Source organism: Thermobia domestica, chromosome 15 (assembly GCF_964235325.1).
Source record: "Thermobia domestica chromosome 15, izTheDome1.hap1.1, whole genome shotgun sequence".
Lineage (NCBI taxonomy): Eukaryota > Metazoa > Arthropoda > Insecta > Zygentoma > Lepismatidae > Thermobia > Thermobia domestica.
This window is the reverse complement of record NC_137468.1, coordinates 109,220,285-109,247,225: the sequence shown is the minus strand read 5'-3', so window position 1 is coordinate 109,247,225 and position 26,941 is coordinate 109,220,285. Positions and strand designations below refer to the sequence as shown.

At 36.1% G+C, this 26,941-nt stretch overlaps 1 protein-coding gene across 3 annotated transcripts in view; it reads left to right on the top strand.

Moving 5' to 3' along the window:
• The window catches only part of LOC145671197 (uncharacterized), a 358,295-nt gene extending 331,710 nt beyond the window's left edge, over nucleotides 1-26,585 (top strand). For all 3 annotated transcript variants that reach the window (XM_081740048.1, XM_081740050.1, XM_081740049.1), the window contains exons 8-9: nucleotides 11,807-11,887; nucleotides 23,734-26,585. In XM_081740048.1, the coding sequence (XP_081596174.1) occupies nucleotides 11,807-11,887; nucleotides 23,734-25,728 (2,076 nt within the window). In that variant the 3' untranslated portion in view covers nucleotides 25,729-26,585. The remainder of the gene's footprint in view (nucleotides 1-11,806; nucleotides 11,888-23,733) is intronic.
• The last annotated feature ends 356 nt before the right edge of the window (nucleotides 26,586-26,941 follow it).

Genomic DNA, 26,941 nt, shown 5'->3' with positions numbered 1-26,941 from the left:
TCTTTAATATGGTATTCTACGGTCTGGCACACTGTGCAATCCGGCACCAATTGAACCCCTCGCGTCTTTTTCGAGTGGATTCAGGCGTTTGTTTATCTCGACTGCCAGGTCACGTCAATTGCGCTGTCCGCATTTTTTAGTTTGCTTGGTGTTTATCGTGACTGTCAGTTTTTATTTCAGTACAGTGTTTCCTTTTTCTACCGGGTTATATGTCACGTCTGGACTATATTACAATTGTCCATACATCATTATCATAGGTATCCTGCTCTTATTGGCAGGTCACTTGCCGCAGCTGAGAAGCTTCCATGCTCCACAGTCTTCAGCTAACCTCTTCGCCTTCACGTATGACCTTTCTGTTTTTATATCGTCCATTAATTGTAACCTCCTTCGCCTTTCGCTCTCTTTATCCTGCCACCATACCCTCTAACGCGTCCCTCATGATACAATTTCTTCTCAGGCAAAGTCCCAACCAGTTTCTCTTCCTCTCTTCAAGAATATCTAAAAGCGTTATTTTCTCCCCCACCATTTCTAACATCCTCTCATTCGTTTTCCACTCGATCCAACTAATTCTTTCCATTCTTTTCCACACCCACATTTCGAAGGCTTCCCGAGTCGTTTCTCATCACTTTTACGTAATGTCCATGTTTCCACCCCATAGAGTACAACACTCCACACGAAGCATTTTATGAGTCCTTTCCTCAAATCTTTCTTCAAGGTCCCACAAAACAGAATTTTCTTCCTCCTAAAGGGTTTTTTCGTCATTCGTATCCTTGCTTTTATTTCACATTCGCACTTCATTACTAAGAATACTACCTAGATATCGAGAACTATTCACTTGTTCTATTTTCTATTTTCCCACTTTTATATTTGACACAGACCGCTTCGTTCCAAACGCCATGACTTTTGTGTTTCTAATATTTATTTTCATCCTACATTCTTCGAAACCCTTCCTCAAATTTTCTAACATCCTATTGATTTTTTTCTTCAGATTTTGCAACAAGCAGCATGTCGTCTGCAAATCTTATACATCTAATCATTCTACCTCCTACCGAAATACTGTCTTCATCATGTAGGCTCTTTTTTACTATCTCTTCTAAATAGAAATTAAATAATGTTAGCGAGAGACAGCATCCTTGTCGAACTCCCCTTCCAGTTGCACTTTCCTTTGTTAGTTCCTCTCCTATTCTAACACTTACTTGTTGGTTCTTGTATAAGTTTCTTATGAGTCTTCGATCTTTCCATTCCAACCCAATCTTCTTTAGAACTCCCAACAACAATTCCCAACTCACGCGGTCAAAAGCTTTTTCTAGATCAATAAATACAGCATACATCTTTTCCCTTTTTCTATAAACCTTTCACCGATCACCCTTAATAATCCAATTGCATCTCTAGTGCCCTTACCTCTCCTGAACCCGAACTGTTCCTCCACAACTTTTCTTTTGTTCTTCCGTATAATCTTCTGTTCAGTATTCGGAGCAGAATTTTAACTGCATGACATATGATACTAATAGTTCTATAAGCCTCACATCTCTTTGGGTTCGATTTCTTAGCCATCGATAACATGATCGTCTTCAGGAAGTCTTTTGGCCATTCTCCTGTTTCGTATATTTCATTGCATAGTCGGAACAATTCTTTCTTTTCCTTGTCTACCGTATTTTTAATGAATTCGATTGGTATATTATCTATCCCGGTTGCATTTCCATTCCTAATCTCGTACATAGCACTTTCAAACTCATCCCGAAGAATCCTAAAGCCTTTATCATATTCTCCTATTTCATTTTCTACTTCAGTATTTAGGTTACACGGCCTATCCCTACTTTCTAAAAAGGGTTCTTTCGATATGTTCTTTCCATCTTCCTATGATTTCACTTCTCTCGCTGACTACCTTTGTATTCTTATTTTCTACTGCCATCGTAATACCCCCTTGTTGCCGCTGAAATTTCATAGACTTCACCTCCTTATATATTTCCTCATATTTCCCAATTCTTTCTAATTCTTCTATATCCTCATATTTTCTTTTGTAAAACTCTTCCCTTGCTCTGTCTGTTTTCCTTCGTAACTTATTATTTAACTTTCTGTACATCTTTATGCCCTCTTCTGTATCAATCTGTTTGCACGTGTTCCTTTCCCTCATTTTCTGCATTATCTGTTCCGTAATCCATGGTTTCTTAACCGTTTTGTGTTCGCGGTAACCTACTACTTCTGCAGCCTGCTGTATGCAAAGTTTAATATGTTCTCACCGTCCGTTACTACCTGCGCCTATTCTTTCCTCGTTTGAATATTTTTCTTCGAATTTTTCAATGAAAAGCTTTCTTACTTCCTCACTTTTCAACTTGTCAGTATTGAACACTTTGCTTCCTATTTTTTGTCTATATTTTTCAGTTGAATATCTACTTCGGCCAGCACAAGATTATGATCAGAGAAAATGTCTGCCCCGGGAAGGGTCTTAGCGTTCTTCAAGCTATTCCGATACCTGTCCTGAATCATAATATAGTCTATCTGATATCTTCCGATTTCCATGTATATCTTCTTTTCTTGCGCTGATTGAACCAAGTGTTCCCAATCACTAGTGAATTCTGTCTACAGAAATTCACTAGTCCCTCTCCCCTTTCATTTCTTTCGCCTAAACCATATTTGCCTACGATACTACCTTCCTGTTTTTCTCCCACAACTGCATTGAAATCTCTCATTGCAACTAAGCACGCACCCCTCTTCTCCCTGTTTATAATTTCTTCTATTTTCTCATAATTTTCCTCTACCTCTTCATTTGCATACGAAGTCGTCGGTGCATATGTCTGTATCACCACTAGATCCTTCGTTTTCCCTTTAAGTCTTAACATAATAACTCTGTCATCAATAAATTTTACCTTCCCATCTAACTTCACAAACTCCTACCAAATCTAGATTATTTTGTTCATTTCTTCTTTAAGATCCGAGTGGGGGATATTTTACCTCCGGAGCTATATTTTGACCTGCGAAATACCATTGTACATATGTTCTCTTTTTGCTGGCAGCAAACTAGGGAAAAATAGGGTGGTGGTTACACGTTGCCTTCCGCCCCACAGTATCCCAGCCGTTAAATCACTCTGACCACGCCTGGGACTAATGTCCACGTTGCCGTACCAATCACTATGATTTCCGCCAACTTGGCTACTGGAGAACTGCTGCCTTCTCCCAGATTGTCCATACAGTGTGCCATATTGTAAAATCTTGTTGAGCCCAGTACGAATTCTTCAAGCGGTAATAAAACTAATAAGCGTAAAAAATTAAAAGTAATTAATTGTCTCGAAAAAGGAGAAATCATTTGTGATTTCAATGTTGGTTCTTCGACAGTGTATGATGCAGTAGGATATTGATATCGTCAGCACAGATTCATGATGTGCTTAAACACACAAAATACATGTTTTAATTGTTTGCAAGTTTATCTAGAGTGGTTTATTTTTGGTGTTTCCAATTCCATTAAAACTATATTGACGTTCGATTATCCGGTACACTCGTGATCCCGAATGTGCCGGTTTAAAGTGTACCTACGGTGTGTCTTTACAAAGAGAAAGAAAGTTTTATTTCGAAAGGAAGGAAGGAAAGGGAAGTAAAAAGGAAGTACCCTTGAAAGAAAAGCATTTAAAATATCGTAAGGTGCCAAGTCGTGACTGAAAGTCGCCTACAGTAGTGACCTGGCCAGAGTGCAGAAACGTGATTCTTCTTAATTTATTAGCATCATATGTTGTTATTTAGTACTCTTTCATTTATTTATTTATTTATACATTAAAAGGAACAAACACAGGATAGAAAAACATATGGTGTTCTTCTTCTCGTAACTAAATTCTTGCAAGAATTTCCACGAATTAACATGGTTAAGTTCTTTGACTCTGTAGGAAGATTTATACATATTTGAGCCAACCAGGCCCTCGGCTTCTAAATTCTATAAGAAAACCTGACCTGATCAACTTGATTGAAAAAAAAAAAAAAAGTTACAAAAAAGCCGCTGGTTTCATCACCATCGCTAAAATTAGCACATCGTCATCATTAACGTCTTGTTATGAGCATTAATCGTTTCTCTGACGTATTATTGGTTACTATTCTGTAATAATATCTTCTTTCTGTGATTTTAATTTTCTTGGTATTTTTCTAATTATAATTAAATAAACTATTTTTTACAAGATAATTAAGGGGATAAACCTTCTGTTAGAGACGCCATTACTTCGTACGAATTTTGCTTATCACTATATGAAAGTTTGTACATCTGCTTAGTATAGACAAAAGTTCTGGTACGTATGTTGATTAGTAGGCCTTAGATGAGAAAGAAGGAGAATGTAGTCTTCTTGAAAAAATCTTTTGAAAAGTTATTGAAAACTTTATACTGCACATTGTATTTTTTTTTTTTTTAAAAAAAAAAGAAGAAAAAACCTTTCAACTCTGTTGCAAGTCTCACTAATCGTGATAGTTAATAAAATATCGTGATAGTTACGATCAGAAAAACTTTAAGAAAGATATGGATGACCAGGATTGCATAACGTTTATTAGGCTCATCCCCAGCTGTATAGTCACAGAAGTCTGCTAGACGGATATTTAAAATAAAATAAAATAAAACTTGTAGCTGCTCCCTCTAAGCATATTTTAGGAAAGTAAATTAGGATGACCTTTGCAAAAGATTTTGACCTTGAATTTGGATCAAAGAGAGTAGTCCTGAGAATTAAGGTCGGGGCTACTGGCCGGCTTAACGTTTCCGATTTGAGAAACTGAAACATGTTTACGTATCCATGTCTTGGTTAACTCTGCTTGAATTGAGAGTTAAGAGGTTAACATTTCATATCAACATATCAAACTTGTATACTACAAGTGCACCACGTAGGGATACAACAGAACTCAGCGCAGTGGAGCAGAGGGGCAAAGTTGTATCAGAAAGAGGATACTTATAAGTAAATGATGAGAAAGCAATTGAAGAGTTGGTAGTGAAAAGGACGAGATAATCCGAGAAACTCGTAGACAACTGATTTTCACCACGAACTCACATGGTTTGCACGTTCAGCAGCGTCCCAATTCCAATTGTTATATTTATTATTTTATTTATTTATTTTTGAAATTATATAAGAATCTAAGGAACTTTCGAGAAGCAAACTTTATCTGTGTGATAAGAGCCGTTGATATATTAACCATGATGAAGTAAGCGTATGTGGTTTATTTATTCATTTACTTTTCAATAACCTATATTCGAGGGAATAAATCTTACCTTCAACTTTCAATATTTGCAGATGAGACTGAATTCGTTCTATTAAATTCATGGCTATATTTTTAATAGATGTAAATCAGGTCTTCGTTTGATAATAATATGCAAGGCATTTAAAATCAGCATGGCAGAACTGCTATTATATTGCTTTAAAATTTCCTAACAAAATGACGGAATAAAATTACTGTATGGAAATATATATCATAATCTTTCTTTCTCTCCTCAACCATAGGTTGGTGGGCAACACGGAAATTTTAAAACTTCTCTCCCTTGGGAGAGCTGTTTTGTACTTTTATAAGGCCTCTTCTTCGTAACTGCGTCTAGATATTCTATCCTTGGTCTTTTCCTGGTTTTCTTTTTGCCTTTTCCTCTATCAACACGGTTATTCAATCTGAATGCCGAATTAGGTGGCTAAACATGCTGTTTTTTTCTTTTTTTCCTATTATCTTCATGATCTGTCGTCTTTCATTAGCTTCCTTTAGTACGTCTTCATTCCTTTTCCTTTCAGTCCATGATATGTGTAGCATTCTGCGCTAACACCACATTTCAAGTGCTTGCAGCTTGGATATTTCAGTTTTTCTCAGTATCCACGTCTCAGCTCTGTAAAGCGCCACGCTCTATATATATGAGCTACACTTAGTGTTGTAAAAAAACGGTTTTTTTTCTGTGAAGTTTTTTTCAATAAAAAACATCGTTCTTTTTCATGTTTTTTTTCAAAAGTCTGTTTTTTTTCTGGCAACTATTATTTATTGATTTATGTTGCAGATTATTGAAATAATCAACAGAACTTGAGTCGAAGCCCTCGTAACTTACAAATCATTTGTTTCTTTGTACCTATACGAGCAAAATTATGCGATTATTCCTTTCGGCCCCAGGTCATTTTTGGCGTTTTCCTACATTTTCAGTTAGTGACTTATTGCTCAAAAACTATTCATTTGATTGATATGGTTAAGGTCTTGTTTTTTAGAAAATAGAAGTGGGTATTTTTTGGTGTAAGTTGCATTGCATTGTTGCCAACGGGTGGGAAATTATTGAGGGAAATGTAGGGGTGAAAATTTACAAAAAATTCCCCAACCGAATTTCAAAATTTTTTGTATCTAGCACCACTGCTGCTATATGAGTTCAAGTCACCTAAACAAATCTTTGGTGTGTTGACAAAGTACAGTGTAATCCTGAAGTCGCTGGCTTCCATTCAAAGAGGGGAAAAAAATTCTGTCATACACATGAAATTTTGACACTTTTTACGCCTCAGAAGCAAAAATCAAATATGCCAAGGCTACAGCTTCTCTAATTATCCTATTGAAACTTTTTATGGTGCGTTCTGTAGGGAAAAGAGGAAGCTTTCAGGTAGTGATACGTTTGTTTCAATGTAGCCAGTAAGAGGGTAATAATAGAGGGGAAAAGGGAATTGTTTCGAATTTTTCACCTAATAGTGGGAATTAATTGTTTTGGCTGGAAACGCTGCCATCAGACAGAGGAAAACTATCTGGAAATAAACCATAGTACTCCAAGAATATATCCTACAAGTATCATGGCGATATATAACAAAGTAAGCATGAAATTTAAAAAAATCTCATTCTACCTCACAAATTCGCCATTTTCTTACCATTTCCAGAAAATAATTTATTATAAACCTCAACTGTACTTCCCCTAATTATTCTAGTGAAGCCTTTTGTGGTGCGCTGTGTAGGCTAAGGATGAGGCTATTATACACTTGTACGTTTGTTCGAATGTAGCCAACAAGAAGGAAATAATAGAAATAAAAAGGGATTTTTTTCCAAAATTTGTCCCTAAAATCTGGAATTAAAATTTTCTGTAGCTGGCAACACTACCATCAGACACACACAAACTATCTTAAAATAAGCTTTGGTATTCCTCTAATGTATCCAACAAGTATTGTGACGATATCTAATAAAGTAAGCATGTCAATAAAAAATATCTCATTCTACCTTTAAAAAAAATCAGTTATCTTTCCAATTAGAGAACAAGGTCTACTGTAAACCTCAACTGTACTTCCCCTAATTATCTTATTGAAACTTTCTATAGTGCGTTGTGTAGAGCAAAGACGAGACTTCCAGATACTGGCACGTTTGTTCCGATATAGCCAACAAGAGGTAAATAATAGAGACAAAACATATAATTTTTCCAAAATTTTCCCCTAAAATGTGGAATTAAAATTTTCTGTAGCTGGCAACACTGCTACCAGACACGCAAATTATCTTAAATTAAACATTGGTGCACCACTAATATATCCTACAAGTATGATGGCGATATTTGAGGAATAAAGTTTCTAATTACCAAAAATATATTACGGTAAACAGAAAAGTAGGCAAAAACTAGAAAAATCAAGGGTTAGAACCTAAATACGAATTTTACGTACGCCCCCTAATTGCCCCATTGTAACGATCTGTACTTGCGTTTGTTAAGTAAGGACAAATTTTCGATTGGCGTAAGTTGACTTGCACTCGGACGTATAAATACCGATTTATAAACAAAAATTTCTAATGTTTTGCTCAAATATAGGATAATTTAAATTTCCCTAATTGGCAACACTGCGCGGAGGCCCGTCCAATTGATGTCAACAGTTAGGTATCCATCCGAGGTATCTCCCTGGCAAGTCTTAAGGATGTCTTTCTACAACTAAGGAAGCTACAGGGAAAAAAGAAGTAAAGGAAATTCGAAATTAGAAAATTCTCGAATTTTTGACTGGGGTGAAATTTGAAAAGGAAATTCGATACCAGAAGAAAAAGAAATTAATATGATAAACTATAGTCCAGCCATATTTTGCAAGAATAATATCCGGATATTTTAATTAGTGTCCACACAGGAGCGGATTAAACAAGTGACACACCCGTGTGTGCCACTTTGGCCACCTGGGCCACCGAGTATACATTTAATTACATTTTTTGACTACTAACTCATGTTGTTTTGTAGTTATAGTCTCGACTAATAATAATATCGTTGTAAATAATAACTTTAAGGAAAATTTTCTCTCCTTTTTACATCTTAGTTCCAACACTGTTGGTGAGAAATGCAGGGTGTTTCAAAATAAATTTTGGAGTTTTAAGTCTTCGTAGTACTTATTACATTTTATGTACAATTATAAGCAATGCATCAAGTAAAAGAGCACCTCAAACAGTCTTTGCTACAAGTGTTCGATGTGAGATTCATTCGTCACACGGCACACATCTAGTCGATAGGCGAGAAAGGCCCATAAAGTTTCTGCCATATGACACAAAACACATTCAATTTAGGGGAGTCTCGTTTCAACTGTACTATCTCCTGAGGATTTGCTGACGGCCAGATGCAAACATTATGAGTTGAGTTGATTTTAGTTTAGCGTCCCGTTCAGCAGCGAGGCTATATGAGACGTGGACCTACTGATTAACGTGGAATCCGAACTACATGAGCTCCCGCCGGGAATCGAACCCGGGTCTCCCACGCCGAAGGCGCGTACGCTAACCGCTTAGCCACGAGGAAGTTCGCAAACATGAATGTTCACATTAGCTCTTAGGTGAAAGGTCGATTTATCACTGAAGACGACACGATCCAGAAAATCTTCATTGTTATGCAGGAATATTTCACTTGCGAAATTGGCACGTAAACCGTAGTCTGTAGACTTTAGATCTGCAGCAAATGCAAACGATAAGGACGTAGTTGCAAGCGTATCCTTAATATTCTTCACATAAACGGTTGCACTGTAACTACAGATTCAGTCTTTATTAAAACACAAAAAGCTTTCTGCTCTCTAGTCTCCATCTATGCTACTTGCTCTTTCTAACGGCAGACAGAAGAAACAATGCATGTACATGCGTGAGTACAAAACTGTTTGAGTTACTCTTTCATTTGATATAATATTTATAATTGTAAGTTAATTGTAATAGATACTACAAAGTTTCAAAACTCTAATATTAATTTTGAAACACCCTGCATTACTTCAAATTGAGTCATCCTATATTCATGTCTTTTATATACATATCATCAGGGCCGGTCCTAGTCAATTTGTCGCCTCGTGCAATGCCATAATTTGCCGCCTCCCCCTTTCTCCAGAAAGAACAAATCTTAAAAGTCATGATTTTAAGTATGCTACTCCAGCATGAACAACAAAGGTGAGGGTAAGTGCAGTCGCACTCAAAAAGGCTTAAATACTTACTAAAAATGCAATCCCGTCGTGGCTGTTTATTTTTTTTAAAATATTAATCTATTATGTTAGTGAAAGATAAAGCAAACACACCTGCAGAGGAAAGATGGTAATCCTTTTTATAGAATTCACTATCGAGCTTCAATCTCAATGTATAAGTTTGCAATTCCAGTGCAACTAGCCCTTTTATCTTTATTTCTTGATTTTTCTTCTATATCTTCTAACATTTAAAAAAAAAAAAAAACTTGTTTCTATCTTCAATGATAAGGAACTTGTTTCTGACAAAAACAAGACTAGTTTCATATCAAAACTGTGATAGCGTACTACATGGAAGATATTCACTACTATTCGAGAATTGAATTCTTGCATTTGAAACAATCAAGCAATTTGTGCTCGGATTTATTCGGCCATTTGCTTTAGCATTGTCCATGTAGCCTTAAACTAATGCAACCTAAACTTAATTTATGAATGTAGTATTCAAATAGAAGGTTAGCTTAGTAAATGTAACTACCATCCTCATGAAGTCTGTTTCCAACAAGAAATATTTAATTTAAATAATATTGTAAAACTTTGTCTCATGTAGGATCTTTGGGTAGAGGAGTTAATAAAAAGAGCGTGCGGAATCGACTCTCCACTACTAATTTTTATTATAAAAAGTTTCCTCTATAAAAGTATTTTCACAAAATACTATACAAATTGATCTCTCTAGAATCAAGGTGAGTTATAGGTGGTCTTTGACCGTAAGGTCGCAGACAGGATCTCCAACAGAGCCCCGTAGCAGGCTAAGAGGAGTGGATTTAAGGAACCAATGCTCCGTAGCAAGCAGAGGCGGGTTAAGTGGCCAACAGAGCCCCGTAGCAGGCTAAGCCAGGAGATGGGATAGGCGTAGTCCCATAGGAGACTAGAGGCCTGGGGTTAGGTTACTCCAAGAGTCCCGTAGTAGACTAAAGGAGGGTCTCCAGAAAACTGGTATCGAGTTGCCTTCGTCCATCCAATTTATAGGGTCCTTTGGGTGGCGGTGGCGCTGCTGCTCCGATGTCGTCTTCTGCTCCGTGGGAGGGGCCAGTAGCCGTCGTCTGCATGTGATTATAGGTCCCTCTGGTGGGAGATCCTCTTGCCGAACTATGTGGAGGTGTTTGTAAACATTGATGTGGAATTGCTTGTTTACGATCCAAGCTTGCCGCTCCACGCAAATGCACGTGTTGCATATATGGTAGAGTCGGCTCTGCATATCATATATATCTAGTCGACAAATTATTTATATATGACATTTAGAAAAATACTATTAGGCAAATTAGTATTAGTTTTTACCTTTAGACAAGTTATTGGATACTGTTCGTGACATTATTTTTGTACTTATTAAAGGCCTGCTTTCACGAAAAAACAAAATTTCATTTCAACTTTTATTTCTTAGTTGACACCCGAATTGTTAATAGGTATGATATTCATGTAAATTGTAAAATATTTGTAGCGTATCAGTATCTACCGTATAATTTATGTTGCATTTTATGGTAATTACACCTACATAAAAATATTTCATACTTAAATTGACGTAAGATGCATTACAAATGACTATTTGAAAAAAAACGAAATTTAGAAAAAAAAACGAGAGGCAATGTTTTTTTTCTAAAAAAAACGTAAATTTCTGAAAAAATACGAACCGTTTTTTTTCTATTTACAACACTAGCTACACTTGTTATTATCATCAACAATAGTAACAATAAACGGTTACACATAGTACTGAACGTATACCTGATTTCGGTGTATATATATATATATATATATATATATATATATATATATATATATATATATATATATATATATATATATATATATAAACTTATGCGGAATATTTCCGTGGTCGGTTCATTGGAGATATCTTCAAGTTACACTAGAAGAGAGCAAATTTATAACTACTATTGTTGCGACTGCAGTTGTCATTTTTTAATATTCTTCTGTTGTTAAAAACAAAACATGTAAAAGAAAAAAATACAGCATTCACGTTCAACATTTGAAAGCATAACCTCGAGAGTAGAAAGAGAATAATATCGTTGCGTTCAGTAATTAGGTACACCGTGAAAATTGGTGAGACTCATATATGCGTACTTGAAAGCCGTAACTTCAAGGCTCATTCCAAACGTACATACTCGTACAATTTACTCATTCCTGTGGTTGATTTTGAAATGTTCTAACACATTGTTCCTGTGTGTTTGTCTTTTCTGCTCGTGACTACGTGTTCGATTCTCTGTAGGAATTCTTATACATATCGATCAAGTAAAATTAATCATATTTGTTTAATTTCACCTTAAATTTCATAGATATATTTTATGTTGTTTTCATTGTTTAAAGGTTTGTAGCATATTGGACTCAGAGTATTATTTTCAGTCTGTATCTTGTCGGTTCGGCTTTTACTAATCCAATTTATTTTGTTTCAGGTTGATATTATACACAAAATGGAATGTCTTCCTGATGACTATACGTTAATGGATGTAGCTTATATTTATACTTGGAAAAGGGTAAGTCTCTATTACACGCAAACCTCTTGATTGTATCGTGTACAGCAGCCTTTCACAACCTGGGTCCGTGGATCACCATGGGTCCGCAAGACGATCTCAGGGGATCAATGAGTCAATCTGAGAAGGGCACACACAGTGGTGAAAAATACGCCATTTTAAGTAAATAATCGAATTAATAATGACAAGTCAATTCGCGTGAGAAGTGATATTCGATCTTCAAAAAGTTCCCTATACTCCAACTTTTTTTTTAAGCCAAGAAGTCTGTAGAAACTGATGTATGTTTGTATTCCAGAAAAATATTTTTTTCTATACGTGTTGGGGAGGCTATTGTTTAATTATATTTACGTACTGGGGTTATTTATATATTTGCAACATATTAGTCAAGTTTTCCGGCCCCAGCCTTGAAACCCAGGACCGCCCAATTGTGGGGTAGGCATCATACCACTCTCACATGATTATACCACTGCAAAGAAAATAAAAAACAAAAACACTCAGACTCACACCCATATATATATATGTTACAATATCTCGCAAACTATACATCAAATAAAAAAAATGTTGGATCAATGTACAATACATATGGGCCTAAAAATGGATCAAACACAAGGTTCCCCGCCCCTCATTTTGGGGAGAGGGGGTGTACGTGAAATTTTCAAATGGGAACATAGGCCGAGGGACACCTCGTTCGAAAGAGCTTGGATAATTGAACAATTTTTGATATGGGGCACCGTTTTCAAGATGGCCCCAAAAATGGTCCTGCATCAGATAAAATTTCCAGTACTTATAAATCAGAAACAGTTGAGTAGAAAACGATGAAACAAAGAAAGAAAAAAGGAAAAGGCATAGGCAACGTGGAATAGTGTTGTCGCGGTGTCCCCAAGGCGCCCATCATAAGGCCTCGGGACCAACTTGAAAATTTCAAATGGGAATATAGGTCGAGTGATACCTTGTTTGATAGATCGTGGAAAACCAAACAGCTTAGTACGAAATTTGTTTTGATTTCAGACAAGCCTGTTTCAAAATGGCCGCCGAAAATGGTTCCACGTTCAGATACAAAGCGCAGTGTTCAAATTGAGTGTTACAAGCCAGTATCTTGCGAACTACGTATCAAATAATAAAGTGTTAAGAGTCAATGTATCGTGGCGGACAGAAGTCTTTGACCAGGTAATTGCGACTGCTTTGAAACAAATGCAGAGTATGAGAATTATATCTGTCATATCTGTAGTTTCGTGTGGAAAAGAAACAGGCTTGTGAACCATAGGTTTAAGAACAACTCAAATTATTAATATAAACTTTGCCGAAGATTATTCACTTACATCATTATAAAAGAAACCCGAAAGGCTTTTTGAAACGAAGAAAAGTAACATACGACTTTGCAGGCGGGGGCAAAGAAACCTAACGTAACCAGACGAAAGACGAATCATTTAGAACATAGTGATCGTGGTTCAGTGGTCAAGGCGCTTGTCCAGTAATCTGGAGGTTCTTCGATCGAATCCACGCCGGTTTTTTTTCTTTTTTTTTACGAATTTTGATGGCGATTGGTCGGCGATGACACTCGTTTTATTATATTCATATATTTGAATATTCGCATGTTTCAATACTTGAACTATCAAATCTTCAGGAATAATAATAGTAATTATTATTATTATTATTATTATTATTATTATTATTATTATTATTATTATTATTATTATTATTATTATTATTATTATCTCGTAGAAGATTAAAAATTAGAAACTTATTATCGCTCAGTTCATATCATTACAAGCAGAAACGTGACATTAGGCAAAAAAAATCGGTTTTGTTTAATGTTGCCCATGAGAAGAGGAATTTCTCATCTCGATTCTAAAACAAACCAAACAAAATCGGAATGAGACTTAACATTTTACATTCGAGACGGACCAGGCTAACTCAAATTATCGTCTCGCTTTGGAGATGAGAATCGAGACGAGACGAAAAGTATTGTAAACATTTCTCGTCTTATCTCGATTCTCGAAATAGCGTATGCCACTCTTTAAGTAACATTCATCTGTAGACTGAATCTTATACGTTATTTTCTTATTTTGTATTTCAGAGCTTATTGAATTATGGTCTGTGTATATATTTTTGTAACAAAGCTTTTATAATTACATCTGCATATTCTACAAGTTAGTTTATTACATACCTTACTGTTCAATGTTATTCAGTTATTTTTATTACAGTTATTTTCCTTAAAACGTGCAGTAGAATACTTTGTACATAAAACTTTAGTGGAAAGCTTTCGTTTAAATTTGGGTAGATGCAGAGATGACTTGAAGGTACGGAACCCCTTCTCCGAAATCCCTAGGTATAAGTAAGTTTTGCCAAATTTTAGGGCAACTTTAAAACTTTTAATACCATTATTATTATTATTATTATTATTATTACTGAATATTTGAGACCTGAATATTACGTCCTATTCCAATGCAAATAAGCATACTGAAGTTAAGAAAAATGAAAAGAATTTTTTTGGACCCTCTATAAGGATGAATTGTCTTATAAGAGATACTTTGGAAGGAAAAGAGGGGGAAAAGAAGGTGTCAGCTACTGGACAATATGAAAATCGAACCTGCAGAAACTAAGTAGGATTTGTCTTCATCACGATACATAGTAACACCCTCTCTTTGGGTAAAAGACATTGGATTATGTATGCGTTATATTGATATTTTAACAAAATATACAAATATCGAAAAAGTATAGTTCCTATTTACCAATTTTTGTTGAACGAATATATGGAACGTGTTGAAAACGGCGAACGAAAATATTATTTCTAATAAGAGGGGAAGAACTTAGAAACAATTCTACAATGACGTTTCAGACAAATTTATGACTCATACTAGGCCTGAAGGATGACCCGTTTGTATGCATGAATTGTTTGCGAAGCACGCGAAGTTTTCAGACAGTAGGAATCGAGGTTGTAAACTGTGTCGTCATGTTCTTAGTTTCTCCCCTGTGATGGAATTCGTATCAACTCTAACTTGAAGAACGACAGAAATTGACTATTTTTTATGTTATTTATCAACATTCTAAATTATAAAATTTTTCTGAATATCCTTGTAGGGAATCGAACCGCGTACCTCTAACTCTCGAAACGAATGCTCAAGCCACTACCCTAAGGCCGCTCTTTTTAAGTAAGAGTCAAGAAACACTCGTCTATGTAGCAAATTGCAAATGTTTACGATTCCAATATTTTATTAACGATGAAACACTGATTTCGGTCATGATAAAATACTATATTCCAGAGAATTCAAGTTAAATTTTAAAAAAGACCGAAAGTATCTCCGTAACTTACCTCTATTATACTCGGTTATTCTCGTTGAACAGTTATTTCCAGTAACCTTGAACGACATTGACACGAACACAAATACATCGAGGACATTTAATATTTCAAAGGCTCTCCCACCGGGAATTGAAACGGAGACCCCGCCTACTGAACTATCTGATGGGTGGGGTGCCTGGTTCGTTCGCAAGGCAAGTAAGCTTGAGACGACAACATCGTGCTCGTGGGTTTTCTCGGGACACTCTCACTTTCTCATTCCACCAATTTGTCCATTATAATTCACTTGCTTCAATCATAGTCTTCATCAACGTAACAGACATAATCGTTGGACGTTAAACGTAAAGATTTCATTTTCAAGCTGTTAACCCAAACCAATACGAATCGAAAAACAGTTGTATTTTCTATTGCTCATTAACGTGTTCATGCTTCATCTTGAAAGAATTCTTGATGTAAAGGAAGAGTTGTGTTTGTGCTTCATCGACTGGCGAATAGCTTTCGACCGAGTCAATTGGACGAAACTTCTGAAAATACTTAAAGAAATGGGAGTCAACTGGAGAGATCGACGACTAATTCAAAACCTATACACAGGACAACGAGTGAAGCTGTGCTTGAATGAAGGAGAAGCCAATAGTGTGGAGATTGGAAGAGGAGTGACACAAGGATGTAGCTTGTCGCCCCAATTATTCAACATTTACAGTGAATGTTTAATGAAGGAAACATTAATGGGAATTATAATTTCAAGAGTGGAGGGCAGATCATTAACAAGATCAGGTATGCAGATGATACGGTTGTAATAGCTAAAACCGAAGGACTACAGAAGATGATTGACAAAATAGTTGACACTGGAAAACTGTATGGAATGGAAATTAACATCGAAAAGTCGAAAGTCATGCGAATATCCCGTGAAAACACACCTTTACGGATCAGAGTAGAACAAAGAGAACTTGAAGAGGTCGATAATTTCAAGTATCTGGGAAGTATTTTGACGAGAGATGCTTACTGCACTAAACAGATCAGGTGAAGAATTGACAGTTATAGAAGCATTCAACAAGAAAAGATCACTCTTAATTAGCAAGCTCAATATTGGACTTAAGAAGAAGTTGATCAAGTGCTGTATACGGAGCATTGGACTGTATGGCTCAGAGACTTGGACATAACAGAAGTTAGAGAGGAAATATTTGGAGAGCTTCGAAATGTGGTGGTGGAGAAAGATGGAGAAAATAAAATGGACAGAGAGAGAGCAACAAATGAAGATGTTTTAAAACGGATAGAAGAAAAGAGGACACTTCTAGCCACCATCCTTCGTAGAAAGGCCAATTCGATTGTACACATCTTGCGAAGAATTTGTCTTCTTCACACCGCCATAGAAGAAAAGATGGAAGGGAAGCGAGGAATAGGAAGAAGAACACAGCTGATCGATGATTTGAAAGATAGCAGAAAATAGTAGGAGTTAAAAGCGGAAGCTGAAGATCGACAAAAATGGAAGAAACATTTCCAGGCCAAAATCTAAAATTGAAAAAAAAAATCCTCATTAGTCTCAGGACCTGCCGAAAGGCAGAATACTTAATAATAATAATAATAATAATAATAATAATAATAAACCTTACTTCACGTTCGGATCACTACACCTTCGTCCTATAACACAACAACGGTGCAGAGATACGAGCTGTGCATTACCACATAACCTACATAGGTATGCAGGATTACACATGTAAAATTTCATTGCTCTACGTTATGTGGAAGTGGGTAAGGGTAAAACTTTCTCGCGCACCTTTCGTTAGGCGTCAAATTTCAAAGAAATCACATATGTGCAAATTACTCAAATTATTGATTTGCGACCCCCGGGTCATATAGGTGAAAATGATCTAAAGTACTTGTAGAATATCCTCTTGCAAGGAATGCATCGGATTACCAGTCTCCCGATATTATATATATATATATATATATATATATATATATATATATATATATACAGTGAAACCTCTACTAACGGACACCTCTATAAAGCGGACACCTCCCTCAACGGACATATTTTGTAATCCCCAAACACTGTAATAGGAAAAAATATATTGGCAAACCTCTCTAAAGCGGGCACTCTCTAGTACGGACACGGACAGTCTTTTCTGTCTTTTATATGTATTATTTACCTCCGTATTACGGACACTTTCTCTAGAAATAAGTTGAAAAAATGTAGTAAAAATATATTTTTAGTAATTCATACATGTGTCACCAAGAAAGCATTGTGACAACATTTTGCCCCCTCAACTGTCTGCTCAGCAACTCAGACGAAACGTCTCTGTTTAACGACACTCTTATGTCTTTTGCTTGCATCCCACTCCCACCCATGCTGTTTTAGACACAAAACTGATTTGACAGTTGCCTGCCGCGCCGTTTGGGACGACACGTTATTCTGCTGTCCCGTTGGAATCTCTGACCAACCAGAAGACAAGTTTAGCATTTTTCGCCCTCAGTTATGTATACTGTCTCAAAAAGGTCACTTCAGGACTGCGAATACCCCACAAATTGAAGCACCTTACTGAAAATGTAGATGCAGAGAAGTATAACATGTTATTTCCATGTTGTGCCTTGAACAAAGGGTATTGGATGACAGAGGATAATGCAGGTAATATTCGTAAATACGTGATTCATGCAAAAATATTTTTTTCTAATTCTATATTACCTTGTTCACTAATTTATATAAGAAAATATTGAAACCTCTTTAAGGCGGACAATTTTTGATTCCCCACTGCTGTCCGCTTTAGAGAGGTTTCACTGTATATATATATATATATATATATATATATATATATATATATATATATATATATATATATATATATATATATATATATATGGTGTTTCAAAACAACGACAACGTTTGGGAGATGATTCCTGACACCAAGATAAGACAAAAAGTATAGACCAACCTGAGTGCACAAATGCTTTCTTTCGGAGTTATAGGCTGCCGAAAACATGAAAAAATGAACTTTAAAAGTCCATAGCTCTAAAACTATGGGATCCACCATAGTCGGGTCAAGATTTCACTTAGGAACTCATATTTCAAAATCCTAAAGTACTCACGCAACTATTTTTTATAGACGGAGTTTGGCTACGGGCATATAATTTGAAGTACTCACCAACTACCTCTATAAAAATTGTTGCGGAAGTGCCACAGGATTCTGAAACATGGATTTTTGGATAGAACACATACTAGTTCCTAAGTGAAGTCTTGGCCCGACTATGGTAGGTCCCATAGTTTTAGGGTTATGGACTTTTAATGTTCATTTCTTCATGTTTTCGGCAGCCCGTAACTCCGAAAGGAAGCATTTGTGCACCCAAATTTACTTTTTTTTGTCTTACCTTGGTGTCAGGAATCACCTCCCAAACGTTGTCGTTGTTGATTTGAAACACTGTATATATATTCATTCTATCAGGCCTTGTTTCCATTTTGTACTAAAACATAAAACCACACTGCGCAAGGCTATGTGATAATACGTAACAAAACACACAATCATGTAACAGTTTCGACACCCTATCCTCTTCGTTATATGCATTTCTCCTTAATTGTTTCCAAAACTTCTTTAAATCTCTTTTCCTCTGTTCTTTATTTTTGTTTAGGTCTCCTATTCTTTCCTCCATGCTTTTTATGAAGTTCTTCTTTGTACCCTCATCCACATCACTTCGTTTGTGGCAATACGCTTCCGCTGCGCACTCTTCTTGGTACCAGGATGTAATAAACTCTCCTCCTTCTGACTTCTTTATTTTCATATCTAAATAGTTTATCTCCTTGTCTACTTCTATTTCATTCTCTAGTCTAATCCTTTTGTTTTCATCTTCAACGTCTCTTATGAATTTCTCCAGCTGCCTTTTCGTTCCCTTCTATATTCCTAAACAGTCATCTACATAACGGCAAAAAAGGATCAGTCTTTCTCCTCCTCCTTTCTATCGTCTCCTTCTCCCATCGATTCATTATTATATCTGATAGTACTGGACTCAAACAAGATCCTATATTAAGTCCTTCCTTCATTTTAACAATCCTGTGTCTGATTATACAGTATCCATTCTCCCACAATGCCTCTAATTCTTTTCTTACCTTCTTACTGTCCCAGTTTTCTATTCCCCTTTTCACCCATTTGCTCTTCTATTATTCTCAATATTTCTTTTCTCTTAAGGCTCGGGAACATACTCTTAACATCCAAGCTAAATAACACTACGCTTTCCTTCTTCCTGATCTATCTACCATCCTCTTAACCTCTTGCGCATTCTCTTCTCTCCTACTTTCCTGTTCTCTCATTGTTTCGGCTATCCTCTTAAGATTTTTCTCCAAGAGTTCTAACATTATTCCTGCAGTTAAGCACTGGCCTCATCAACTTCACTACTACTTTATGGATTTTTGGAAAGCTTCATTCTAGACAACTTTCCTTCTTCTCTCACTAACTTCTTGAACCCTTTCGTTTTGCAGTCCTCTATAATCTTTTTGTTTATCTCTTCTTCTTGTCCTTTATCCGCCACATCTTCGTATGTTTCGTCTTTCAGATTCCAAGTTTTTCTTCATACCATACTTCATCCGTCACAACCCCCTTTGCTTGCCTGTTCCACTACTATGTCCTTTCTCGTTCTTATCTTTTTCATTTCTATTTTCTCTTTGTCATTCAAATTGCCTCTTTGTCTTCTTGTCTCCTATGATTACCACTCTTTTCTCGTCTATTGTCTCTTCTTGTTTGCAGCCTATTCTTTACCTTTCTTTCTTAATCTCTCATCTTCTTTTATAATAAATACTGCTACAATCTGTCTCGATTTTAACTATTTATTATTAAATTCTTCATGATTTTTAAATTCTAAAATTTTGCGACACATCTTAAGGGATTGTGTGACCAGCGTGTTGCGACACATCGGTTGGGAACCGCTGGTCTGAATTATTTGATTTATCCTATTCAAAAGAAATCGTAATTGCAATAAACCACCATTTGATCATTTCTAATAATAATAATTATATACAGGCGCGGATCCAAGGGGGCTAGGCCCCCCCTTGACGCGCAGTGTACACTGGATAAAATTGACTTCAATCTTGGTTTACACTGGATAAAGCAGCAAACTATTTTTGGCCCTCCCTTGATCATATCCTGGATCCGCCACTGTATGTATTATAATATGTACAATAATGAATTATGATTTAGTGTTATTTAGCTGGTGACGTACCAATCCTATGAACATTTTTTTAGTTCGTTACCCAATGAGAACTAGTGATAGTGCATAAAGAGAAATTTAGTGTAGTGGGTAGTGATTTACCAAGATTTTGAAGTTAGATCAAATTAATTATAGTTGGTTAGAAAACACAGAATTAGGAAATCACTAAATTGCTGAGTAAAGTTGGTAGCTCATTAACTAATACGATATTCAGTATCCTAAGATATTAACAAGCGTTTACCTAAAATGAGAGTTCTACCAAGAGCGACAACCTATTTTTGTCTGCACTTAAATAGATTTGCATTGACAGACTGCTTACCATATTGAAAACAACCGAGCGAATCGGGGGTTCTCCTGAAGTCAGATAGTTGTTAATTCTCGAAGTATAGAATATTATAGTATCTATAAAACGGACAGATGTAGCAAATGAGAGTGCCTATAACAGACAGGTCATGACATTAAAAACGGTCCGACTAGTTCGAGTTTAAATCCGATCTCCTCAACTTTCGATAAAACTTTCTTTTTGGCTGTTCATTCTACCCACCTAATCTTCATTTTTTTTTCATTCTCAAATTTCAAATGCTTCAAGCTCTTTTTCGTTCGTTCACATTTCTGCTTCGTACAGTTCTTTCGGAATTATTTACAGATTCACAAAATATGTTTTTAATTTCCTCAAGTCTCGAGCACAATTCATAGCCTTGCTTTTAATCCCTGTCCACATTGCGTATCTTCACTATTAATGCGAACTACCAACTACTTAATCTTTCTACTCCTCCAATCTAATCGCCATTCCTTTTCATTTTTGTAACGTAAGTAAGTTCATTATGGTATACTAATTAAAGTTAGCACAGAGGTGGTGTTGACTTAAGATACTTAGGAGAAAGTTGCAATTTTTTTTTTTTTTTTTTGACATCAGTGGTGTATGCAGAGAGTTCGATGTTTTAGACCTCCCCTGAGCCAGGTATGCAAAAGCAAAAGTAAAGTGCTGGGTTTATATGTTTGGCTCCATTCCTTTCGACAGTGTGATCTCGAAAACCCCAAGTGTTAGAAACGTGCCGTCTTCACTGGTCAATTCCAAATTTTGTGTAGATTGTCTAGTTCCAATTGAATATCTTTAAAAAAAAAAAAGCCATTATTTCTTTATTACATTTTTTAGGGGTACACTGGAAGTGTTGATATTTTAAGTTTAGCATCATATCCTACGAGTTATACATTCCAACTCCACATAATTGTATACGGGAGTAGTATATCTCTCAGGCATTTGTTTCATGCCCAAATAATTATGGAAAACAAAGGGTAACCCATTTCCACAGTCTAAGATGAATCTATATTGTTTAGAATGTTTTGCTCAATGAAAACCATAAATCATTGACATTATAACTAATTGTGTGTGTAATGCATTTGCTTATTACATACTGCATTTAAGAAAAAAGAAAACACTAATCATACATGAATTAGAAACTCTAACCGGAAGTGGGTTCAAATCTTGGAAACGGTGCGAGATATTGAAACAAATAATCGAAAATCTTCCCTTTATGGTAGCCCGTGCCGATTTTTTTTATCAAAACATTTTTCACTTGTGTCTGTAAAGGGACATGTACAAAATTACTGTCGCATATTTATAACTGTCTTCTAGTAAGAATATAATTTGATAATGATTTTGCAGGGTACTTTTAATACTGATACTATGTGATAATCGGGAAATGTATATTTGTGGTAGATTTCAGAGGAAAAGAATTATAAATTTGAAAATTATGAGTAAACTAAAAGGTTGCTAAATGGACAAGAAAATTTTATTTTCGTTTTATTCTTATTTACTGCTTGGTGGACAAACACCGTGCTCGTGGGTTTTCTCGGGGTTCTCCCGTTTCCTCCCACTGTCTTCATTCCACCATTTCACGCATTTCTCATTATCACCGTCTCCTTTAACCTAACCGGCATATCCGTGGGACGTTAAACTTAAGGATTTCATTTCATTTCATTTCATTTCTTATTTACTGCTCTTTTGACATGAAATTTGCTACATACATGTATTTGCCGATTATACACTTACTAACATTATAAGAAATACCGGGAGAATTCGTTATCAAATTATATTCCTAGAACAGCATATTTATAAACATGCGACAAAATTTTGGACATGAGTGTACATATGTGGTAAGGAATCACAAGGAGATTCATGCTCATATGTGCTATGTAGAGAGCGCAGGTTCTGCTAGTGTTAAGATATGCTACAAACACCTGAAATTATATGAATTTGAAAGCTTGAATCCTCCCCTCTCGACACGCCGCTGTTCGACAGAATAAAAAAGAGGTAACTAGAAAATGTTTCGGTCAATCATAGTATACGTACCAAATAACAGTGTAGTCAAGAGTACCTCTGCATAGGTCAAATAGTTACGTGACACACAGACCTGACATGTAATACTTTTTTTCTTCCTGCGAAACTGCTGAAAATAAGACTGGATTATTAAAATAAGAGGCAATAACTGGGTGTTCCCGTCTAAAATATGGAAATTTTGAACAACTGCCATTGTATTTATCCTTACACTATAAATCAACTTCTTTATTTTTTTTTTATTTTTTTTTTTTTAGTTGGGGTCTCAGCTTTTAATATACCCATCTCACTTTCACGAGTTACTCACAGAAACAAAAGAATGGTGAAAGAATAAATACTAAGGTTTCGAATCCCGAGCCTTCTTTTCCGATGTTAAATGCAAAGCATGTAATATTTTCCAACTGCCCTACAGCTCATGGACATTGAAATAAGTGCAAACGTTGCTTTATGGAAAGTAAACATTCAGATTTGTATCTAACATGGCAGTTAAAAATTGAACTCAAGTCGGAGAGAGCTACGGAGGCGGAAATCATTGGAAACAGTTTTTGCTCATCTGTGTTTGAATTCTTTAATATTAGATATTTATTCAATTATACATCAATCTTCTCAAAGCACTTTTTTCTTTCACAGTATTTAGGAAATATGTGTTGAATGAATGTTTTTTTTATATGTATAACATTAAACACTTTCTTTGCAATTCTATAGCTATGTATTTTTTCTGCTCAAACATATTGCGTGCACACCTTATGGTTATCTTTCTAGAACTAAGATATTTTGTCATTTAGAATTTACGCGGTTCCCAGTGAAGATTGACTATAGCACAAGCAATTAAAATCTTGTATTTCATTATATGTGTTTACATAACTTATGTCAAACGTCATACATAACAATCCATCCTAATTACGAAAATATTTCAATCAACATACTTTATATATCTTGCATTTTCTCATTTCCAAGTGTGCCAGAACTGAATCCCAACTAACGTCTTTCTTTTACTAAATATGGAATTATTTCTTTTTTCAGAATGGACCTATGCGATTCTTCTATAGAATACATGAAATTCCTCGGATGTACAAAAAAGTATGCAACTCAACAGAGACTGCTCAGGATGTGGTGTCCGAAAATACATGTGATTCTACAGAAACAGAACCTACCTTTAAAGAATCAACTGTTTCGTCACATGGTAATGCAGACCAAGTTACGGACAAGGAATCGACTAGTAAAGAACCACAGGATGATGTAAAAAGTATCACAAACAACAGACAATTACCACCACATACGCCGAAACAAGTAGGTGTTAAAAGACGTTGGAGTTTGCCTGATTTAAGGGACGCTAAACCAGCCAAACGAAAACGCAGTGCCTCGGATAAAAGTGGTTCTGTTATTAAGTCAACGAATATTGAAGTAAAAGCGAATCTAGAAGTAGTTAAAGCTGAAACTACCGAAGTGAATTGTGAACGCAGTGTGCCCAGTGTAATAACTGATAAACCCACAGAAAAAGTGACAAAAGAAAACACCGTGTGTATCAATAAAGAAAATGAAATTTCTCCCGATGGACAGCAAAGTAGTATAGTGCCAGAACAAACTACTGAAACGAATATTAAAATGCAGGAGTCAGAGAACAGTGACAATAAAGTAACTACTAAGTCAAATGACGACGAGAAAATATGTTTAGCTGTAAATAGTAAATCATTAAACAGTGATAAGTCATTGACGGACAATAATCTACCTCAAAAATGTGTGGAGAAGTCGCAGCCACAAGCGAAAATTCCTGTGCCTCCCTCCATCGATATTTATGAGTTTAAAGATAAATCGGGTTCTGGTGAACATTCACCATCAATGGATGAAAAATTGCCTTGGGAACCAAATGTACGACAAAATAAGACTGAAGCTGTTACTACGTCCAGGGTAAAAAATTTGTCGCCGTCAAAAATCCCATGTACTGCTACATCAACTAATTCTTCGCTTACGCAAGAAAAATCCCCTCCCCCATTGTTGCCTATACCGGTCGATAAATCGCCCTCAGAAGCAAAAACAATTACAACGGCTGTGCGTGCTAATGTTGAAGGTGCGCAGAAAAGAAAGCTAGGGGCTTCGTCTAAAGATGGTTTTGGTGCTTTGGATCTTTCCGGTCGGTATAATCGTCCTATTCTTCCGGCTATTTCAAGTTCCTCAAAAATGCCATCTTATAGAAATCATATTATGACACCAAATTCATATTTACAAATGTCTCCAGTTCGGTCAACACTTAGGGCAAACAAACCAACCAAAGGACAAGGAACGCAAACAATTTTATCAATAGCACAAAACCTCGCAAGAAAACAACAGCAAATGTCGGCTGGTTTGAGTTCACCTAAGTCTTCCACCCCTAGCCCTGTTCCCCCGTCGTCTACAACGCATGCGCGGAGTCTACCGTTAAGTCCAGAATATTCGCGCCCAACTCCTACCCCAACTCCTAATGCGAGCCCCGCCCCCCTTCTGTTCCCTTGTTCTGAGCCGCCGTCACCCCTTGCACCTCTTTCACCCTTGTCAGCGTTGTCCCCTTTCTCTGGGTCTGCAAGAACTGGTCCCGTCAGAAGCCCTCCACCGCCTCTGAATATCCCTGCCATCCCCTCGACCAAGCAGAGGCCGTCATCCTTGTCTTCGTCATCGCCTTCCCCATCTCCTCCTGCTGAAAATGGTTCCGGGGGAATGAATCGAGGGAAGGCCTCCGCTCAAGCACAGAGATTGCAGGAACTCTTCTCTGGAGGAACAAAACCTAATCATTCCGTCCGCCATATCGCCAACAATCCCTCCTCCCTTCTCATTCGACAACAGCTGGAGTTACAAAGTAGACTTCTTGCCGAGTGGCACGCACACCAGCACACACTTTCTGCTGCTCACCAAACCCCTCAATTTCGTAACTTAACTCCTCGTGAACACGACTGGTACACCAACTGCTCCGTGAAAAGGCTGGAGGAGTTCATGAAAACGTTAAATTCTATGCACTTGTTTCCTACAGCTTTTGACCGGAAATAACAAAATGGGTAATTAAAGAGAATGCCAACAAAAGCTCTAACACTGGATTCTCAGTCATTTAATTTCTGTACTTATCGTATTTATGAACTACAATAATGTATATTCTTCACACTTTATTAATATTCCCCTTCCATACACAGACAACTGGTGCTCAGTAGATGAATTAATTCGAAGTGGAATAACTTCAATCAAATAAGAATCATTGTCCTCACGTGATGATTAATTACAAAACAGGGTTGATTAAAAAAAATAGTCACTGGAGAAAGCTTTTTTTTTTCATTAAGGTTTCTGCCAGTTGTAAAATAATATTTTGTTTGTTTGTTGAAATGTTCAGCAATGTGATAGCAGTTCTTATTTATAATTATTATATGTACAATGTTGTACATAATTATATGTAGATATTAAAATATAATATTTGTATTTAGCATGCCACAGATATGTATTTTATTACTTTCTGCACTCATGAAATAGTCATATGCATTCGTCGAATTTAATTGGAAGCTTTATTTGTGACAATAATATGTCAACTTGTGAAAGACTTAATGAAATTCTGTAGATGAAAAGTGTTAAGAACGGTTTAAAATATACCGTACATACAATTTGGACAGAGATGAGTGTACATATTAGCACTGTTTTCTTTTAAACGATGGTTAGATTCTTAGTGTGTGTGTATGTATATCACTTGTGTATAAGTGTATGTATGTGGAACGTTGCCAGTGTGCGGGGAACGAGGTGGAAGAAAATGTTTTAAGATGATGATTTTTGTCTGGGGGAACTCTATTTTCTTTCTATTTTACAGCAATGACAGGTGGTGTCATTGTATTGTTATTGTACAAATTAAAAAGTTATTAATATAATGTTTTGTAATTTTATTTATTGTAATTACCTGAAATCCACAGTCTTTTTTTAATATACTGGTGATAATATAACTAGGTAAATTTAAAACATATTTCATAAAATGATTCGTGAGGAGTATTGTTCTATATGAGTCAAAAACATGGACATTACGCAAAGTGATGAAAAACGACTGATACTTTCGAAATGTGGGTGTGGAGAAGCATGGAGAGAGCTGAGTCGAGCAGATAATAAGTGAGAATGTCCTAGAAATGGTGTGGGTGAAAAGAACAATTGTATACATTATTAAGAAGAGAAAGAGAAACTACTGGTTGGGATATTGGCTAAGAAGGAACTATATCATGAGGGACATGCTGGA